Source organism: Alligator mississippiensis, chromosome 3 (assembly GCF_030867095.1).
Source record: "Alligator mississippiensis isolate rAllMis1 chromosome 3, rAllMis1, whole genome shotgun sequence".
Classification (NCBI taxonomy): Eukaryota; Metazoa; Chordata; order Crocodylia; family Alligatoridae; genus Alligator; species Alligator mississippiensis.
Genome location: NC_081826.1, coordinates 280002084 through 280023311, shown reverse-complemented (window position 1 = coordinate 280023311; position 21228 = coordinate 280002084). Strand labels below are relative to the sequence as shown.

Here is a 21228-nt window from a genome sequence, read left to right as displayed (position 1 = left end):
AGGCTCCTGGAAGATGCTACATTTATCATGTGATTAACATGTTAATTGTGTGACAAATTGTAACATGCCACATGTGCAAGCAGTTTATAATGAGATAAAATGGCAAACCAGCCACAAAGATGTTATTTGTTAAAGTGTGGAACGTCTTTGTGGCTAATATGCTATTCTGCTTTAAACTGAGCATATGATGTGTACTCACTCCTGTATCACTCAGTGCTCAGCTCTCTCTCCCCCAGTGCAAGGGAGAGGCAGGGTGGGAGAGCAGCCAGCTCCCTGGCAGTCTGCCTGGCAATGAGCTCTCAGAAGGTTTGCAGACAGCCTTATCCCAGTTGCCCCTCAGTCTGTCCCAGGTTGCTTGCTGCTCCTGAAATTTCCAAGTGTGTCTATAGTATAGGACCCCCAAACACTGGATTTCTGGGTCCCAGGCTATAGGTGTGCCTTTGAAGGGTCCCAGGACCAGACAGGGGGCAGCTGTGTCCCAGATCGAGTGGGGGAGAGGGTGGGCTGGGCCTTGTCCATTCTCTGCCCAGTCCCACGAACTAGTTCCCTGGTGCAGGGCTGCAGAGTACAATTTCCATCTTGCCAGTACACCGTTCCCCAATGCCAAGCTGCAAGGCAGAGCTTTAGCACCCAGCATTGGGAACCATTCCCAATGAGCATCTGGAAAGATGCATAATTTTGATGATCCAGGATACAATTCCTTAGATCCCATTGCACACTTATATTAATGTCTGCCAGAAGAAATTAATGTCTGCCTAATGCTACTCTAGCTCTGACTACTTGTTTTGTTTTAAAATAAATCTTACATTTTACAGTGTAATCCCTTTTATATTCCCCCTTCCTTCTGCTTGGATGGTGAAAACAGATGGGTCAATTTGATTTGCTCATTCTTAGACATTAGCATGATACCGTACTATTTGGGTTATATGGAAGATGGAGAGACACCTAAATTTATGCACACGTTCTTTCCATTGTTATTTTCTTTTAAAAAAATATTTAATGTTTCCCAATCTAAAAATTCTTGAGTAAAACTTGATGTTTCTCCTGTTATAACCTACAATGTGGAGACAAACATTTAAAGATATGATATAACTAATGTTTTTAACTTTTCCTAGTTGCATGTGGCTGCCTTCCAGCAGTTCAACTTCTGTGTGAGCACAAGTGTCCAATCAATGTTAAAGATTCGGTATGTGTCTATCATCTCACTGAACACTTTAAAATAGTTTTACTGCCTTCAGGTAATCAAAATTCTGTTACTGCTGCTCTAAGCAATATGATTCTTGTCTTGCCTCAGATTTCTTTGAGAAAGATGTCTATATCCAAGCACCTAAGTTTTTAATGTATTCATCCCCACAACATGCTAGAGATAGAGAAGTGATAATATTAAACCCTATTTTACAGATGAAACTGAGGCATAGGAAGATTAAATGACCTGCCCAACATATAATAGAGTACGTAATTGAACCTGAATTTTCCAAGCCCCATATTCCTTACATGTGTAAGGTTTTAGAGAGGTTACATTTGAAATAGAATTGTCACCATGAAATAAGTATGAACACCATGAACCACAAACTACTGCCAAGTTTTTGAGGTCTTCTGGAAAAATGCACTTTGCAAGTCAGAAAGCTGTTTGGGGCATTTTAGAGTTTAGACATGAGAGCAGGCATAAAAATACTCATCCATGCTCTCCAAAGTTGTTTCACCAGCCCCTATTTTTCTAATAGATATAGAAAAATATCTATTCTCTTCTGTCCACCTACTGCTGCTTTTTTAGTATTGCGTATGCCACAAAAATTAGACCTAGAATTTGTCTCACTTTATCTTAAAGTGTTCGGAAATCATACTTCTGCTCCTGCCTACCTAGTTAGATTTTTGTTTGAACGCCTACAGAACAAAGGGAGCACAGGTGATAAGCAACATTCCTAGGCTTTGCTGAGTGATTGTTTATTCATTAGGAAAGGAATCGGTCAGCAAAGGGTTAAAGTGAGCCAATTTACATTTATAACAAGAAAAATATAGAGTATCAGCAATAGCCATTGCCTAGGCATAATTACACTGAGCAATTTATGGATAGATGGAAAATTGTTCATAGGGGCTTTTTTAATGTATTCATAGGATGGGAACATACCTCTGCTTCTTGCAATACACAATGGCCATGCTGAGGTATGCAGACACCTTCTGGATCATGGAGCAGACATCAACTCCAGGGATAAAAATGGAAGGTACAACAAACTAGCTTCACTGTATTCATGATTTTCTTAATACAGACCTTTGGAAACCAAACCATTGCTTCCCTCTCCCCACAACCTTTTGTAAACTTGTCATTTAAGAGTTAACACCAGGTATCTGTGTAAGAAACTGCATAAGAAATCTTGTTTTTTGAGGAAGGTTTGTTAGGGAACTTGGCATGGACATATTGAGTTACATCTAAAGGAAAACTTGAAAGGGCAAATGTATAGCACTAGATGGTAATACCCCAGGCTGTAAGAAAGGTGTAAATTGAACTTTAAAACCCATCCAACAATTATCTGGCCACCTCAGGTACATGTTTTTTGAAGGCTTCTTGGTTTTATCCATTGTATCTATTCCATATCTGATTCATGTAATCATCCCAAAGTTGGCTCCTAAAACTCTAGTACAGTCAAGACATGTTCCCAAAAGGCTTTCATCTCTTTAAGTGATCATTGATATACAGTGATGATCAGATAATGAGAAAACTGCAGAGAAAACAAAACAAAGACTTAACAATAGAGATATGCTGGATTTTGTCTTACTGTTACCAATTAGGGCTTTATTGGATTTGCAGGCGGTTTATTTGTCGAATTTACATTTTAAACAAGAGCATCCAAAATACATTTTTCCTTCACTTTCTTTTTATGATATTGTTGATTTAAATTTTTTTTTAATTTATTATTTTATAAACCAGCATTGAAATTGCCACAGCAAAACAGATGGCAAAGGAGATTTAGCACTTACTTGCTGTAATGCATAATAAAATGATCTAGAGTGCTTTACTGTTCCTTGACAGTATCCAGGAAAATCAGAGTTAGCTCTTCCTTTGGTCTGATGATACAGTGCATTACAGTAGGGTTTTGGGGTTTTGTTTTGGGTTTGTTGTTCTTGGCTATTAGTAATCCAGCCCCCTTTGTCCACTGCTCAGTTTGAATGGCCATGACATCTACAGGTCTGTCTACTCAGAGATCTCTACCTTTCACTCAGAGCTTCCTATGGAAACTCTTAAAGTTCATTGTCCATTTGCATTAGAGCACTTCATTCTTCAGCAAGCAGCACAGCAGTTGTAATCCTGTTTTTTTCAGAAAGTAAAAGTTGGGGGTGGAAGCAGAGCAGAGGGTGCTAAATGGGAAACATTGTTTTCCTTCTTGTCCCCCAGCCCCATTTGTGGATGCTAGTTTCATGTCTTCAGTTCACAAAATCAGAAATATGCACAGTTCCTTAAAAGGAAAAATAGGAAGTGAGTATTTCCAACTCAGTGTCCCATCCAGATTTCACTGAGTTATTATTTTGATTTTATTATTATAAAATTAACTCTATAAGGTTGCTTGAAATAAATAATATTCTTCACTTTTCTGCCTTGCACTGCTCTTTGTCTGGTGCAAAGCAGTACGAATCATCTCTCCTGAGCATTTCACTCCTCTGAGAAGACTGCATTTTATCGGTGGGTGCAATGATTGGTTTGACAAGCATGGAAGTAAACAATTATTGCTGTGATAGGGTCTTTCACAGCACAAACACTGTTTAACAAACTGAAGAACAGTGTGTTGTATCCAGCAGGGTAAAGAATGTTAGAATGTGTTCAAGCACTTTTGATGAACTACTGCGTGTAGTTCTCTTCATCCCTGCCAGTAACTTGGAAACACAGTTAATACAATATACTCCTGCTGCGGGTAATCTCTGGCTCGAGATCTTGACACTCTTAAGACTGGCTAGCCTTGGAAGTGGAATCAACATAAGCCTTTTTGTTGTATAATGGAATATTTTTAAGTGGGGAAGGGAGACTAGAGATTTGAACTTTCCTCCTTAAGTGCACCTTTTGTTCTCACTAAGCATGTCAGTGGCTTATTCGTTTTGCTGTTTGGCTGAAATAAGTAAATCTCTGTTTTATTTCTGTTACCTTCAACAGCAGTGAATGAAATGCAACTGTGTTCAAATAGGTGCTCTTGTATTGCACTAGGTCAGCAGGGTGATCGTGGCTGAGATGTTTAATGATTAGTTTAACCCAAAGCCAAATAGCCACTTGCTGAAATAAGCTGTGCATCAGCCACCTCCTGAAAATGCAGTGCAGAAAATGGAGAGACCTATAGAACACTGCAGTCCTTTGGAAAAGCCCCAGCTGGTGTTTGTGGGAGAATTGTAAGAGTGATAATAGTGCAAAATGAGGAAGGAAAACTGGTTATAATGAAAACATTTTCCATTTTATCAATATTCACATGGGCTCTTTATCATGGCAATGTAGTGTGACAAAGCTACAGCTCTCACAGGTATGCTTGACATGTTTCGGGTCTGTTTTATTCTCTAGAACGGCTTTGATGCTGGCTTGTGAAGCTGGTGGTCTTAACACTGTGGAAGCCTTAATCAAAAAAGGTGCAGACTTCAACCTGGTGGATGCCCTTGGACACAACGCCCTCCATTACTCTAAGCTCTCTGAAAATTCAGGGATTCAGAGTCTCCTCCTTGCAAAGATCTCTCAGGATGCTGGTAAGAGGAAATAGCCTGCAGCATTGTCCTCTCTTAACTTCAACTTGCTACATAAAGGAAGCTAACTTATTGAGAATAGAGCTAGTTGGTTAAACAGCTACCTCCAAGAATTACTATGAAGCTGCACCAATCTGCCTGCCAGGTGCTTCTTAGGATATAAAGACAAGTTCTGTGCCCCAAGGAACTTCAAGATAATACCCAACATGAGATAAAGGGGTTAGCAGGACATTAGGGAGCAGCAGGAAGGGGAAGGAAGAGAGGTAGGCACAGTAAGGTAATGGAGTAACATAGTAAAGTCTAGCACACAATGGGTACATCTACATGTACACTTTACTGCAGAGCTGATTGATTAGTTTTGCAGTAAAGCATCACTGTCTACACATGTGCCCATGTTGGGGCCAGTAAATTAATTAACTCCTCAACTGGGTGTAACCTACAGACTTTTCAGGTTTCGTGCCATCCCTTTTACAGCTGAACACATCAGCATCCTTCCCTGTCTCAGTAGTCTTTGGGTTTAGGTCTGATTGTTCTAGACATCCATGCCCCACTTTAGACTGCTTTGCTTTCTGCTGCTGGTCTCTTTTCTGTCCGTCTGTCTCCAATAAAATTTCAGTCCCCTACATCGCGTTTCTTTGTCAGGTGTTCAGAGCCTCCCCATCAACTGTTCCACTGCTTGCCTGCTAGCCCACATATCAGAATCTGTTTTCTTGGTTTGTCTTCCTTTTGTCTAAGGGGATTTCCATTCAAGCACAGAACTATTGAGGTTCATTAAACCTCTAGGGTTACCCGCTGTGCCACCTCCCATTGGAATTTCACCTCAAGATGAAGGTAAAAAGACGACAAAGAAAGCATTCAAAATAGACTGTACGGTTTGATACATGATGGGCAGACAGCTCATAATCTCAAACTAGAAATCCACAAGTTGAAGATAGGTCTGTTCCTCAGATCATTAATCAAAATATAGCTTGACATCAAGAGAGAGTAGGTGAGAGTAGGGGCAGTGCGAAGAGATTTGCCTTTTTTCCCCATAATGGTATTACTTTAAGGTAAATGTGCAACTTTTTTTTTTCTGCTCTACAGATACAAAATCACCAACAAAACCAAAGCAGGTATTTGTCTCTCTAAGTTGTTTGAAAACATTCAGACTCTACAGATTGCGATTGCCTGAAAAAATGACAAGTGACTTGCTTATAAACACTAATAAATGTTGCTCTGTGATTTACATTCTATAGCATGAATATATTGAGTTGCTCATTGTATAGAAATGTGTCTCAGAAATACTGCTTTTTTATTTTTTGACTAGCCTCTAAAATTCAGTAACCAACCAGCTTTCCTTTTTTTTTTTCCAAAAGGAGGGTCTAGAGGGAATTTTACTTGCATGGGGAAACAAACCACAGACACACATAGTGAACATGCAAGAATTCAGATTCAAAGATTGGAATTCTCTGCACTTTGTAGAGACTGGCAAAGGAAAACTCTTCAGGTTTCCAAAAATGAAAGCTATATTCCTATTTCTGGGATCCACCATATGTTAGAGAACCCTGATGATCTTGCCAGGTACAACCAGTGACAACTGCCCTGATACAAACTATTAGTGGCACAGTATTTTGCAGGGCATACAGTTTACAGAGGTGGCAGGAAACTTGGTAGATACGATGTGTATCAATTCAGTCGCACTATAGGAGAAACGAGTTTCTAGCCATCCAAACAGAAGTGTTGATGAAAAAGAAAAATAATCCCTATTAACAGAGTTGTCAGAAGCTGTGAATAAACTAAAGCATTTTGAGAGCACTAGTAAAATGCTAAACTTCTCATTGGCTTGTGCTTTTTCACTAAATCTGTTTGTTTTTATTGAAGCATGGATTGCAAATAAAGAAGCCTTATCTTCATGCATGTTTAGTAGCTTTTATAATAGCAGCATAGCCACTGTATAGGAAAAAATTGAATTAAACAAGGCAGGAACTGCTAAAATTTATTCTTAAGTGGGATTTTTAATAAAAGCAACTTACGCAGACTTTACTAACCAAACTAACAAAACTCCATTCTCTGGCCTGTGAAACTTTCAGCATGATCAAGTCTCTAAAGTAAGTTCAGAAAGAAGTGGAACTCCAAAAAAACGCAAAGCCCCACCTCCTCCTATCAGTCCTATCCAGGTAAAGAAAAAATACAACTTTGGATTGTTAGTGGGGTGGGGAATAAGTAAGGCATAATATTGAAAGATATTGGCTGAATTTGCTTTAGCAATGTTATTTGATATGTCTGTCTCATGTCTGTGAATGGATGTCTGAGGCTAGACTGACATCTTGAAACCCATATTGGTTACACTTATTAAAAAAGCTGCTGAATATAATGGTGTGGCCTAAGATAGAGCTTACAGAATACTATAAAAGTGGTGCTTCCATTTAAAGGTGATCCCTCTACTTTGATGAATAGCTTAAATGCACTTCCATGTACACATAAATATAATGTATGGGGTTGAACTACCTCTTAACAAATAGGTTAATATTAAACTGAAACAGTATGACAGCTATGCTGCATGTACTGGAATGGCTAAGCACAATATTCAGTTGTAAAGTTAGCTCTTGGGAACTAAGGCAGATTTATGTTTTGTGTTAACACAGGAAGAAGAACTCTTTAATGTAGATAACTCTGTGTATGTTTTTCAGTTTAGTGAATTGTCCTCTCCACGTTCAGCAACTTCAACTCCAATGGCTGGAAAAGGACAGGCATTCTTTGATGAACGAGCAAGCAAGGTTAGCTTCTGGGGTTTTGGTATGTTTAATAAACTTGGGTTCAATTTAGGTGGTTAAATACAGAAGCTTGATAATGGGGTATCATTGTATATGAATGACAACTTTTAAGTATTTAAAGATTTTTTTTTACCAAAGTAAGATGTATGCACTTTGTAAGGTGATTTACTTTTAGCAAATATGCAGAGGTAATTAATTCATCATAATTAGTAAACATCTGGTAATGTAACCATGAAAGTAAGTCTTGCTGCTATGAGAGCTTGTTACATAGTGCAAATAAATTGTATGACACTATATAATATGCAAATTAAAGATAGTTTTTGTCCAAAAGGCTTTCAGGCAGTGACCTTAGTGTCTGATTTTGGTCCACACTATTCAGGACTGTTGTTCCTGAGCATAAAGCATGCAATACAACATCGCACTGTTAAACATGTAGGCTGCAACTTTCCAAACTCCCTGTGGGGATTTGGATGCCCAAATCATGTTGATTGGAGTAGGAACTGGGGACCCAAATCCTAGATTTAAACATTCTAGCTCTATGTAGAACAAGGCCCCAGAGTCCAAAAGAAAGGTTTGGTCTTTTGTAGGGTTTGACTTCTTTCTCAGATTATTTTTGTGAAGTATAGAACTTTAAGTAGAAGAATTGTCCCCTTGTGTCCCCACAGGAGGAGATCAGCTCCATACAGAGAGATAAGGATAGGCTGAGTGACAGCACTACAGGTAAAGTAAATGAAGAGGATCGTATTTGCTTTTTCTCCAGTGGGACTTTTTTAGGTAAAGGATGTAAAGTAGCAACGTGCCATTTGCAATGCTGTATGGGCCTAATTTTAGAATGTCAAACACTTCAATACAAAAATAACAATACTTTTATTGGGTAATAGTTTTGGTCTTGCAGCTGTAGAGCAAAAACTGCTGTTTCTACGTATGATAAAACCTAGTATTTTAGAAACAAACCTAGGAAGAATTCCTTCATTTAGCACACGTAGTGGTCAGGAAAACAAATTAGTTCACTTTTTCTCAAAGCTATTTTATTCAAAAGGATAGAGTATGTAATAAGAGCAATAACTATTTAATCACCTTGGTTACTGCTGTTTATTTCAAAGGTGCAGATAGTTTACTAGATATAAGTTCTGAAACTGATCAGCAAGATCTACTTCAACTGTTGCAAGCAAAAATTTCCTCTCTAACATTACGCAATAAGGAATTGCAAGACAAATTACAGGTATGTATTAAAACTTTTTTCACAAAGCAAAGGAATCTTAGTTCTTGAAACCCAGAATAAAGAACTGGTTATAGTTTTAAAGAGGCATGTTGTACAGAGAAATTAAGAGGGTTAATAGATAGTAAGTGCATTGAGGAACCAATCTTTGTCTTCAGTATTAAATTACAGTTTTTCAAAGAGGGTTTATAGGTAGTAAGAGAATTAAGGAAATCTTCTTTGTTCTTTAGAATAAAAGTACTGTATTTCAGTTCTTACGTTTCCCATAAACTATTGGATATCCTTGTTTGTTAGAATGGTAAACTTCAAAACAGTGGTTAACTTATTGAGGGCTCACACTCTTATAGTTGTCAGAGCTTTTCATTACTATGTTGTAAAAATCAGCCAAGATATTTGAAAAGACTGTATCTTCCGCTGTATCTCCTTAGAGGAATTGGGCTCTGAATGCCCCTGTAAGTCTTAGCTCACAGTTTTTTACCTTTCCTCTTCAGGTGCTAAGAGTTCCATATTTAATCTACTCCAACAAATGTTGTAATACATATGCTTACAAAATGTTTGTGTTTTGTGCAGGGAAAAGAACTTAGAGAAGCTGATATAGATTCTACCCTAGAATCTTATAATTCCACCCAAACAGAGCTTGATCAATCAGCAGACAGACAGAGTGATAGCTCAGCTCAGGAGCCAAAATCTCCTTCTTTAAATGAAACACCAACTTATGAGAAATCAACAAGCAACAATGAAGAAAACTTCAAGCATCTACAAGAAGATTTAAAGGCTTTGCAGAGAAAATTAGAAAATTCTGAAGCAAAAAGGAAACACTTAGAGACACAGCTTCAATCTAGAGTACCCGAAACGATCCATTTAAACAGCACAGAAATTTCAGAAAATGGCTCTGATCTTAGCCAGAAATTCAAAGAAACCCATACTAGGTATGAAGAAGCTATGAAATTGGGCCTTGTTTCTTCTGAAAACAAAGATACTTGCTCAGAGCTCAATGTCTTGAAGGCTACATGTGAAGAAATTGAGGTGCTAAAGCTAAAACTCAAGAAAGCATTAGAGGAAAGGGAAAGTTATAAAGAGAAAGTGAGAGAGCTGGAGACAAAACTTGAAGAAAGAGAGCAGAATGTGGGTAGCAGAATGTCTGTGGAAGAATGTGAGGAAATAAAAAATTCATACTGTTTAGTTATTGAGAATATTAACCAAGAGAAGGCTTTGTTGATTGAGAGGTATAAAGAAGGGCAAGAAGAAATCAAAAGGCTACAAGACAAGTTGAAAACTCAGGTGCAGTTGGAAACTAGTGATGAAGCTGGGGAGATTAAAGAAGCACAGGCCAGAATGATAGATGAGCTAAACAGACAGGTTAGTGAGTTGTCTCAGTTATATGAAGATGCACAAACAGAGCTTGAAAGCTACAAGAAAGGAAAAGCTCTGGAGAATGTAGCTTTGGACTATGTTCCTAGAGAGGAGCACGAGAAACTAATGGAGTTAGCAAATTTATTGAAAGATAAAGCTGAGAATGAATTGTCTGAAATGAAGTCACAGTACACAAAAGTGGTAGACGAAACAGGGCAACTGAAGCAGTTGATAGATGCTCAAAAGCAAAATTCGGTAGCAACTGCTGAACACCTGCAGGTGGTGAATGCTCTCAGGAGTGCAGCAGAGGAAATGCAGGAAGAAATAAATGAGCTTAAAGAAAAGCTTATTCACAAGGAAACTGAGATAGGAAAACTACAGAAGGAATTATTGGAAGAAAAAGCTGCAGTTAACGAAGCAATGGTACCCAGAACTTCATATGAAAAACTCCAGACGTCATTAGAAGGTGAAGTAAACGTGTTGTCATCCAAACTGAAGGATTTAATGAAAGAGAGAGAAAATTCAGCCTCAAATGTTGCACAATTAAAAAATCAAGTTTTGCAGTTAAAAGAGGAAAAAGAAAGCATTCAAACTCTACTTCAAGCAAAGGAGCAAGAAAAAAATGGACTTCAACAAAAGTTCCACCAAGCTCAGGAAGACCTTCTGGAAATGAAAAAATTCTCTGAAAGTTCATCCAAACTAGAAGAAGACAAAGATAAAAGGGTTAGTAATTCATTAAACAGAGTTGGTGGTCTGGATGTTCAGTCTTTGTAAAACAATTTGGATAATACAAGCAGTTCAGAACCCTGTACTGAACAAGGTGACCCCTAGAACAGGAATTTGAGTACTCCATCTTGTAATGTTAGGTGCTACAATAACATCTTTTTAAAGGATTTATCCATGCAGCCTTTTATCAGTAGTATTTGATCTTGTAGAGGTTCTCTCCTGCATGATCTTTCTCTCTACCTCTTCTAGGAGTCTGGTTACATCAGGCTCAGTTCTCATGAGTACCCACGGGATTTGAAAGAGGGAGACGTGCACAGGGCCCAAAGTTACACAAAATAAAACAAATGAGCCTAGATACAGTGGTTCTTGCTTCACTTATTTTATCCATGCCTGACACTACACAACTTTTTTTTTATGGATAAGCTTACTGTATTTTTGTCTTCAGATACAGATCTGCTTGTGTGATCAATAAATGCAATATATTTTTGATAAATACAAGATTATAGGAAACTGGGGCTGCAGGGGACTTCCTAAGATCATCTAGTCCAGCCCTCTGCTCAAGGCAGGATCATCCCCGACTAAAGCATCACAGCCCAATGTCTTGTCTCACCTGCCCTTGAAAACTTCCAGGGATGGACATTCCATACCTTCTAGGTAGCCTCTTCCAATGTTTGACCACCCTTCTACTTGAAAAGTTCCTCCTAAACTTCAGTGAAGCTATCTCCATCTTCTGTCTCCATCTTCTCTATAATTGGGGGTTGGTGCACAGCCAACCAGATGCCAAAGCAGAGGGGTGGCACGGCACACGGCCAACCAGACATGAGGAAAATGGGAGGTAGCTGATAGAGGCTAAAGAAGTGTTTGCTGCAGAGAGAGCCAAGGATAGTTAGGGAGACATTAGTGAACCAGAGATTAGCAAACCTGACATTTTATTGCAGTGTTAGCAGAAGAGAAGGAAACAGGAGGAGTGATAGAAAGGTTAGGAGCCCGGGGACCATTTGTAGAAGAGGAGAAAGTGTCTGGCCAGGAGTACATGAATAATAGGGTGGTGTGCCCCAGTCCTTTTTGATTATCACTTGCAGCTGAAAAAAGGAGCCAGAAAGTTTGAAAAAGTTTGGTTGCAGAGCTGCAAAAGGGAATTTGCTCCTTTGACTGGCACTGGAGCTGTGAGAGGCCAAATGGGACAGGCTTCTAGGCCTCACAGGCTGTTTTGGCCTAGGGAAAGACCTTGTCCTTGTGTGTTTGAGCCAGCAAAACATGCCAAAGATGATCTGGCCCCTGGTGTCAGTCATTGCTGAGCTGCTAATGGAACCCACTAGGGTATAAGATGCAGTTGTTTGCATACCACTTCTGTCCCAATGAAGAGCAAAAATGGCGTGCAGTAGCTTGAGAGAAAGCTGCACACCTAGCCTGCTGGTTTGGAAAGAGGCTCTGTAGAGTTGGCCAGTCAAGGACTGTATCCCATTTGTCTGTGCAAGCGTAGTGCTGTATCCTGGGGAAGGGAGCACAAATGCTTCCAAAATAAAGCCTTCTAAAATGTGGTATTTCTTGCATCCTCTTATGTCTGCTTTTTTTTTTCCTCCCCCCCAATAGATCAGTGAGATGTCCAAGGAAGTTAGCAAATTAAAGGAAGCATTGAACAGCCTCTCTCAGCTTTCCTACTCAAGCAGTGCTCCCAAACGACAAAGTCAACAGCTGGAGGCCTTACAGCAACAAGTGAAACAGTTACAAAATCAGCTGGCTGTAAGTGTGGGTTTTTTCAGTGTTGAACACAAGCTACCCATGTTGCTAATGGGACATGGCACCTTCCTTGCAGAGCTCCATGCTCCCAGTTAGAAAAGAGCACTAGCAATGAGTACAAGAAAAAGCTGTTTCATCCAAGGAAGTTAATTTTCATAATACACTAACGCTGATACTTGTGACGCTTCAAGAATGGGTCAAAGCAGTGCTGTCATCTAGAAATGCCACAGAACTAGGAGATGGTGCCAAGTCCCAATAGATTCCCCCAAGTTCTGTCACTGGGATCCATCAGCTTCACACATTTCCCTTTCTGCTCTGGAGGTTGGGAATAGAGCAGCCATTCTAGAGAATTGAAACTGGGCTACGTGGACAGCATGAAGTTGCGGGAGCTTCTGTGTTGAAGTTGAGCATTAATTAGGATTAAGTGGATTGGTCTGATAAAATAATTGTTTCAGTTCTTAAGCCAGTGTCACGCTATCTCAGTATATTTGATCACTTCACTGTATCACAAGTAAAACTGAACAGTAGCAGAAACAAAAGATAGCTTAGAAAGCTGCTGCTTTAAATGGAGCATCAGACCTCTGAGATGTTGAATGATTACAGCAAATTATTTTTAGCTAGATTAATAGCTGATCCAGGTTGCCATAACTGGAATAACACGTGCTGTCTGCATGGTGCTAGCATAGTAATGTGTTAAGTATGTAGTCAGTTAGCCCTCCCTAGATTTTTGTATTTTACTCAGAACAGCTGATGACTAGATCTGCCAGGTTCTATTGTTTTGGGCTCTTTTTTTTGGCTAAAAGAAGGCTTGATGCATTTTTTTAAAGAAATAAACTTTCAAATATTGACATTTCAGCCCAAGCACATCCATATGTTTTGAGTGAGAATTTTTTTTTCCAGGGTGGATAAAAATCAATGATTTTTGTAAAAATAATAAATAAATATAAAAAAAATATATTTTTTTAATTTAAATCAGATTTTAATTTAAGGTATGTTAAAGCTCAAATATACCATCATGGGATAGAGATTATACCTTCTAATTATATAGTATTTGAGACAATATATTCATGTAACCTTTTTAGAAGTTTTATAAATAGGTCACAACAGGCCATGGACTATATTAGGAGCTCAATCTTATGTCGTTCTCAGAGGCTTCTCTATATATTCATGAAGATTAAAGAAAACCCCACTACCCAATGAGACCCAGTGCTCAGTCTAGACGATCCCATTAAGCATCTCTGAGGTGCTTAGTTTCAGTTTGCAACCTGTGGATTTGTGTCTCCAGAGATCATAGGCAGACACAGTTCAGTTATTAGACCAACTAAATTGTTGGAAAAATTGTTCTTTATAAGCTTTTGGGCACAAATGCCCTTCTTCAGGCATAGGGACAGTTTGTTGTCTCTAGAAATAACATCTTGTTAACAGCAGTATATGCAGATGAGAGATAAGACCTGATTACCCACCCATCAGCCCTATTATCTCTCCACAAGTTTGTGTACACACAGTCAAGCCCTTATCTTTCTCTAAAAGTGCAAAATTTCAAGAAGTTGAATAAAGGATATCAAACAACAAGAATTAATTTTTTTTGTAGAAAATAATGATTATATCGAGGCTTCCTGACCAGTGATTTTAATCATGATTTAAATCAATTTGATTTAAATCAAACCCACCCTGTTTTTCCCTCTGAATTTTTAGCTTCTTAAATTGTTATAAAGTTGTACCACCTTAAACTGCTTCTCCAGTTCACAAGCAATGGGTCTGGAATGTCCAGAGTTCTGGGCAGAGCCACAATTTCTGCTTCCAAGGTGGGGTTCAACTGTCCAGAGGAAAGCTGGAATTCATAACAGAAACTTGAAAACAGCAACCCACCATGATAGGTGCTTTCTGGGAACTCTGGAGCAGCTTTAGGGCCATTTGGCCTGTTCCTTCTTTTGCTCTAGTTTTGAAACAGATCTAGGTGCCCATGGCAGGATGGTTCTTGGGACACAGCAATCAATGACCATGCAGAAAAGACACGGCTTTGTCTCTGTAGCCATGTATAGTGGTTGCCAGGACTCCATAGACCAGGATCTTCCTGAATTGCAGCTAAAAACTATCAAGCTGAAAGTCATGTAACTTACTCTCAGCAAGACTTGGCTATGGTTTCTGATTCAGTGCAGATGTATAGGTGGTGTGGCTTCTTTCCAGGCAAAGCTATAGTGTCTCTGTGAACAACATGCTGCACTTAATCCTATTCTTGTTGCTGATTTGTAAAATATTGCCTGTAACCAAGATAATTTTCTCTCAATAAGTAAAGATACCACTGTTGTTAACTATATGCCTTGAATCTAGATGTGTTATTCTTAAATGAAGTTGCTCATGTTTCTTGATTTGCCATATGTTTTTAGGAGACAAAGAAACAACATCAGGAAATCGTATCAGTTTATAGGATGCATCTTCTCTATGCTGTACAGGTATGATTGCAAATTCTTAATTAGTCAATGAAAAACCACCCCATACAAATCCATAAATCAGAGAAATTATGTTTAAGTTTGTATATACAAAAAAAATTAATATTTTCAGTGTCCTCTTGAAAACATTGTTCGCTCCCCTTTAAAACATTCTATGTACATCGTATCAAAGAGGACAAGAGGTGCTTGTATTTAACTCTGCTCTTTTATTTTTCCTTCCCATTTAGGGTCAAATGGATGAAGATGTCCAGAAAGTGCTTAAGCAGATTTTAACAATGTGCAAAAGTCAGTCACAAAAAAAATGAAGCACTGGTTTTAAGGATTCCTGATATGCTGCCATGGTGTTTATCTAGATTCACCTTAACACACGGTTTAAAAATGGCAATCTGCTGCTTTTTTTTTAGTGATCAGAATTTGTCATTTGTCTCTGCCACTTTTGTTATTCATCATATGCACTGGGACCCAAACCATCTCCGCCAAGTTTTTGAAGCACTGTTTTCATATCTAAAATGCAAGCAGTTTTGTTTCAAAGTTATTGCTCCTTTGGCTGCTCCACCTTGTAAGTGTGGTTTAGAAGGGCTTAAAATGTACTTCACAGCTTCAGTTCATGGAGGCTTCCATATGAAAAGTCCAGGTTCCAGCATGCAGCACTCCATCTGGATCTGAATCATCACACACCTTGGGACAAAGTGAAGTTCTCCATTCTGAGGCCTGTACCTTTTTTACAGGCTGCACCTTGAAATTGAAAAGGATGGGAGTGCTTTAGTCAGCTCCAAGTTGTGACTAATGTTCAGGGTATTTTGCCAGATGCATCTTCTAAATGGGCAAAATTTGGTCATCCCATAGCAGTGAGAAAAAGCAGATCTCTTTACTTAATTTTTCTTGGTGAGACAGAGCATCGAACAACTAAATCTGTTTTTATAGTTAGTGAGATTAACGTGGGCCACAGGTTCCCCAGATCTGTTGTATACACCAACTGTGTAAAATGTAGTCTGTACTTCATATTTTATGGAATTGCCTTGATATCAGATGTTAGTTGGTCACAGGAAAAACAAAATCAGTTAAAGTGGTAAAAATATTAGTCATTTGAACCTCAGAAGTGCTCAACAAAACAACCTTTTACAATAGGTCAAGCTATCTATGCAAATGCTGTTGGCCATGGAGCTCAGGAAAAAAAGATGCATATGTTTCAAACAAGGGATTCTAGTGAACACAGGATGTTTACAGTGAGTGTCAATGCCTCACACTTCCTAACCTCACTTTTTTTAAAGATTGTCTCTCCAATATATTTTTATTGGCCCTCTAGTGATTTTTTTTGTAACTAAACTCATTTTGCTACAAAATACTTTCATTAAAGGTATTAACAAATATTTTTAGGTAAACATGTTTTAGGTTGGTTTTTTTTACCCGAAGTATTCAGCTTTAGTGAAACAATAGTGAAGTATTCTCCACAAAAAGAAATTATATGAAATAATAGACCTGTCTGTCAGCATGTCCCAGAGCAGTGAAGTGGAAATGACAGTTCTACGTTTAGTGATATAGCAAGATGAAAAGTTTATTAGATAACAACAGAATCATGTCATGTATTTCAAGGGTAAGAAAGACATCATTACAGTCTTTGTCCTTTTCTTGAGAATTGGAAGTAGAATTGAAACAGGGCGATGTAATAACAGCAAATAGTAGAGAACAATTGGAAAATATGTAAGCATACACTGCCCTTGAGGGTAAACCATACTATAACTAACTTGCAGCTTCACTATAGTAGTGGTTTTATTCCTGTTGGTGGAGATGTCTCTAATAAAGAAATCTCCAGAGCTGTATAATCTGTTAACTTTATAGATTTGTAATTTGACAGAGTCTACAGTGCCTGAGGCTTACTGGACTCAGAGCCACTTCAAAAATACTTCCTAACCACAGCAGAGCTTAAACAGATTAAAAACTTTGCATCAGTTCGACCTTGGTGGGTTTTTTTCTTAGGGTGTATAACTAATGCCTGATAATTTTGGACAGTATTTTATAGTTAGACAATTTAAAAAATGCTCCAAAGAAATGTGAAAAGACCTTTTTTTTTTTTTGCTGCAGCACTTAAAAATAAACAATACATTTTCAAGCATGTTTGAACCATTTTGTAGGTTGCTTGATGGATTTAGCCTTTTATCTTTTGTAATGCATATTTATTTCAGTTATCTTTGTGAAATATTGAAGATCATACACTATAGCATAGAATTTGTCTTTGTATGTAACTTACAAAAAAGTTTTCCTTATGCAGCAAATAAACTATTTCCAGTTTTTTTTATTCTTGCTCTGTTTTGTACATTCAGGAAGCTGTTAAACAAGACCATGTTATTGTATTTTAATATAACTGAAATAAGTACTGCAATACCAAAATTTTATGACTGTGTCAAATATATGAGAATTTCTTTCCCAGTTTCATAACCAAAGTGTATTTCTGTTGTTAACTTTCTGAGTGTATTAACTACTTCTGCTCCATTTGATCTTAGGTATGGGTCCAAACTACTGAAGAGGTTTGCAAATCACTGCTACTAGCTGGTTGATAAGTTTAAAGCTGTTTCTCTAGTAAACATCCCCATGCATAGAAAGAATTAAAGAACAGGTTGTAGGTCAGTGGAGTGCATTATGATAAAATATTGTGTCCTGTTCCTATTAGTGCTCAGTATGCAGTAGTCACTGCTGTGACACAACTGAAACATTCCCCATTGTCCTACTATCCTCAACTATACTGCCCTCCCTGCCCCCAGAACTGGGGAGGGGATGAAATACATATAATCCTCTCTTGCCTCTGAAATATATATGGTCTCTGTCCAAATGTCCTTTCATTTGAAAGAGCTACTCTTGAGTAATTGGTGCTTTTAGAATTGTTTTTATTTTATATAGCTTTGAAGTGTGACTCTGCCCTGAGAAACAACCATGGGAATGTCATCTGCCCAGCTGTATGTTGCCATTGAGCTTTACATTAGCTGCTCAGGCACAACCTGGGCACTTTAAATGTAAGGGAGCCATAAGAAAATGTCTAGAAGCTCCTAGTACAGCAAAAGCCGTGTTACCCGGCACTTTATCAACCGGAAAGCTTCACTAACTGGCATTCACTTCTTCAGCCCACAGCCTGGGGCAAAGCAGCCTGCGCAGGGCCTCCCTCCCTGTCCCCCAGCATGCTGACACCAGGGAGTGCACCGGACGGTGCATATTTGATTAACTGGCATTCCCCATTCCCAGGGAATGCCAGATAACAGAGCTTTTGCTGTAGTTTGGCAAATCACCGATTGCAATTTGATGTCGGGCTATGAATGTGGCTCCATTTGATTATAGCTTAGCGATCATAGTTGTGGGTGCAGGCTGACTTGCAATGTGGGTACTCCACAGACAATACAACTTGGAAATAATTTTCTTAAGCTTTCATTTCCATCCACTCTTAAGGTCTGCATGGATTAGTTATGTTTCTTTGGCAAACACGTAACCTTGTGCTGCTTTGTTTTAACAATTCATCTTTATTTTTCAAATAAATGACTTGTGGAGGTTAGAGTAGATAAATAACACACATGATAAGCTATTTAGCATTTGTGCATTTGATTACCTCAAAGCATTTAACTGGTACTGTTGTGTACTAGAAAAGGAATCACTTTGCTCAACAACTCCATTTTGTGTATATAGTTGGAATCCTATCTGTTTGCTTCAGCACATAAAAGCAAGTCCAAATCCCTTTCAACAAAGGAGCAGGTTTAGGAGTTGGATTTTCTCTTGGCAATTTCATCAACAGAGTTAATAACAAAGTTCCAGTTTCAGGATCATCTTCTGCCTGCCATTACACATATGCCAGCCCCAAACTATAGGGAGAGAGGGATTGCACACACTGTAATTAGGGTGATCTTAGCCTGCACAGTCCTTTTATTACTGGAAGAGACATGCAAATAAGAGGAGGGCTGGCTTTTGATGCTCAGATCCCATAGTGAGTTTGTAAAGCTGGTTAGTTTAAACAGAGTAAAAGCCTCTCACTCTCAATATGAGACAGTAATTATGGATCAGAGTCATGCTTTCACCCTGTTCTGGTGTCCCTATTACAAGCAGTAATAAATTGATGGTGTTTGTATTCACAGTCAGTTTAATACTCCCTTTAGCTCAGAACTACGTAACAGCTATAAACTACAGCTGAGATTAATTCAAAGCTTCTATTAAGAAGCTTCCTAAGACGCCAGGTTATAACTTCTGGAGTTGCAGCAGATGCCATCAGTTCTTGCCCTAGCAAGAAACTGATGCAGGTGGCTTGAAACTGAAGTGTGTAATGCTTTTCAAAAGTATATAATGAAATATGGTAGAATCCTTCCTAGGAGAGAGTGGTGATCTCTGCCTTGGGTGATTTGCATTCAAGAGTAAGAGACCATAGAACAGGTCTTTGTCCCACCCTAGTTCCCAGCTTCAGCCTGAGTAAAAGGTTTATGGTCCAGCACTAGTTCCAGCTAAAGGACTTCAGCCCCTTAGCCCAAGTGGTAGAAGATCATGACTTTGTCCCTAGGAGAATGTCCACTTCAAACCCCAGTATCCACTCAAGTGGGAGCAGTGACATGATGGTACTTACAAATCCTGGGGCAATTTAGAGAAACATACCTCTCAGCTTTTACAGTTTGGACCTGCTCTTTATTTAGCTTATCTCAGGTATTTTCACAGTCGTCTGGGGGGTGGGTTATAAGTTTTAAAAGTGCCTCTGGCATGGTTGAACTCCTGTCTATTCAGACTAGTACTTGGCCCTATTAGTACATTCTCCAACAGCCTCAGATGCTCAGACGGTTGGTAATGGGGCCTCCTACCAGCAGCTGGAGACTGGAAACAGTTTCTGTGACATCATTGCCCTATGTAGAGAGCTGGGCTAGACTTGATCCTTCCTGTGCCTCAGCGGGTTGGGATCAGCTCCTGATTGTCTGAACCAAGCTCATAGCTTGTTCTTTCACAAATGTTATGTAACCCTTTCCGAGAGTCTGGTGCAGCAGGAACATTAACTTGAGTGTGTGCGCTGCATAGGTGCTACGTAGCAGTCATCAGAATTGTACTGAGGTGACCAACCTACAGAGTCAACCGTAGGGGGGTGTGGGATCCAGGGCAAATCAGCCTGTGCAGGGCCTCCTTGACACTGCACGGGGCCGTGGCACCCCTGCAAAGGGGAGGGAGAGTCTCCGTGTTTCTGCGGCACGTGGCTGAGCTGCCAGCTCCAGGTGGACCCTGCGGGAGGGGCTGCGGCTGCTCTGCCCGGCTCTGCAGGGCCCCCCAAAGCATGGCACCCAGGGTGGTCGCCCCAATTCGCCGTACCCTAGGGACGGCTCTGCCAAGCTGTCTTGAAAACACAGGTCTTTGCTTGTAGGAACCACCCTCTGTCAGATGAGCCCTACAACTGTTTTCAAGTAACCCATGTAGGTTACTTGCACCGAAGTAGCGAGGACCTGCTTTCCCTCTTGTATTTTCAGCAGCTGGTCTGCTCCGGGCCCTCAAGGAATGCTCTGGGCTTCTACTGCAGGGCCCCGACTACCAGCACTGGGAGGACAGGCTAGGGGAGAGCTGGGGGTGGCACATACTGGAAAGCTCAGAGCTGCACATTCCCCTCAGCCCCTGCTTAGCTGTTTCTCTTGGCAGCTGCATTCTCTGTGGAGCTGGGCTGACTTCAGCAGCTTCCCAGCCTGCGTGTGCATGGGAGCAGCGTTAGGGGGAATTCTGCAGAAGCTCACGATGCTTGAAGAGCCACCAAACTCCCCAAGCTGCGTGGGTGGCAGAGTAGCGGGGACCTGGCTGTTCCCCAGCTCTGTACACTGTGGCCCAGGTCCTCCTGCTGGGTCCCAAGTGTTAGAGAGTAGCATGCTTCTTGGCAATGCGTCTACCTCCCATGTTCCCTTAAAACACTTGTAGCTTTTTTCTGAGTACTGAAGTAGGCAGGACACAGATACTGGAAAGCAAAGTAGCCCCAAGAGGATGCACAAAACTACATTTTGTTTAACAGCTGTTTTGCCTTTGCATTTTCTGTCCCTTTTTTGTTAAAAGAAATAACCAGTCACCTGACCTTTAGTAGCAGTATTAACAACTTCTGCCTCCTCCTCCTGCCTATTTCAGAGACCTTCTTACTGACATATCTCTACTGCTTTATGCTCTGGCAAACATCTGTGTAATTAAAGTCCTGCCTAATTACCAGTCCTGGGGAGTCTGGAGGAGCAAGGTGGAATGGAGCAGTCTCTATGGGTTGCAGCTGGAAGCAGATCTGCTGCAGAGATGCCCTCTT

The 21228-nt window shown here is 39.7% G+C and overlaps 1 protein-coding gene across 3 annotated transcripts in view; it reads left to right on the top strand.

Annotated features, from left to right (window-relative positions):
- The window catches only part of RAI14 (retinoic acid induced 14), a 129388-nt gene extending 112138 nt beyond the window's left edge, over positions 1–17250 (top strand). For 2 of the 3 annotated variants that reach the window (XM_014593986.3, XM_006266105.4), the window contains 12 exons: positions 1116–1186; positions 2116–2222; positions 4538–4716; positions 5797–5825; positions 6783–6869; positions 7383–7469; positions 8132–8186; positions 8570–8688; positions 9256–10761; positions 12358–12507; positions 14892–14957; positions 15182–17250. In XM_014593986.3, the coding sequence (XP_014449472.2) occupies positions 1116–1186; positions 2116–2222; positions 4538–4716; positions 5797–5825; positions 6783–6869; positions 7383–7469; positions 8132–8186; positions 8570–8688; positions 9256–10761; positions 12358–12507; positions 14892–14957; positions 15182–15259 (2534 nt within the window). In that variant the 3' untranslated portion in view covers positions 15260–17250. The remainder of the gene's footprint in view (positions 1–1115; positions 1187–2115; positions 2223–4537; positions 4717–5796; positions 5826–6782; positions 6870–7382; positions 7470–8131; positions 8187–8569; positions 8689–9255; positions 10762–12357; positions 12508–14891; positions 14958–15181) is intronic. The other variant, XM_059725233.1, reaches the window with a different exon arrangement.
- The last annotated feature ends 3978 nt before the right edge of the window (positions 17251–21228 follow it).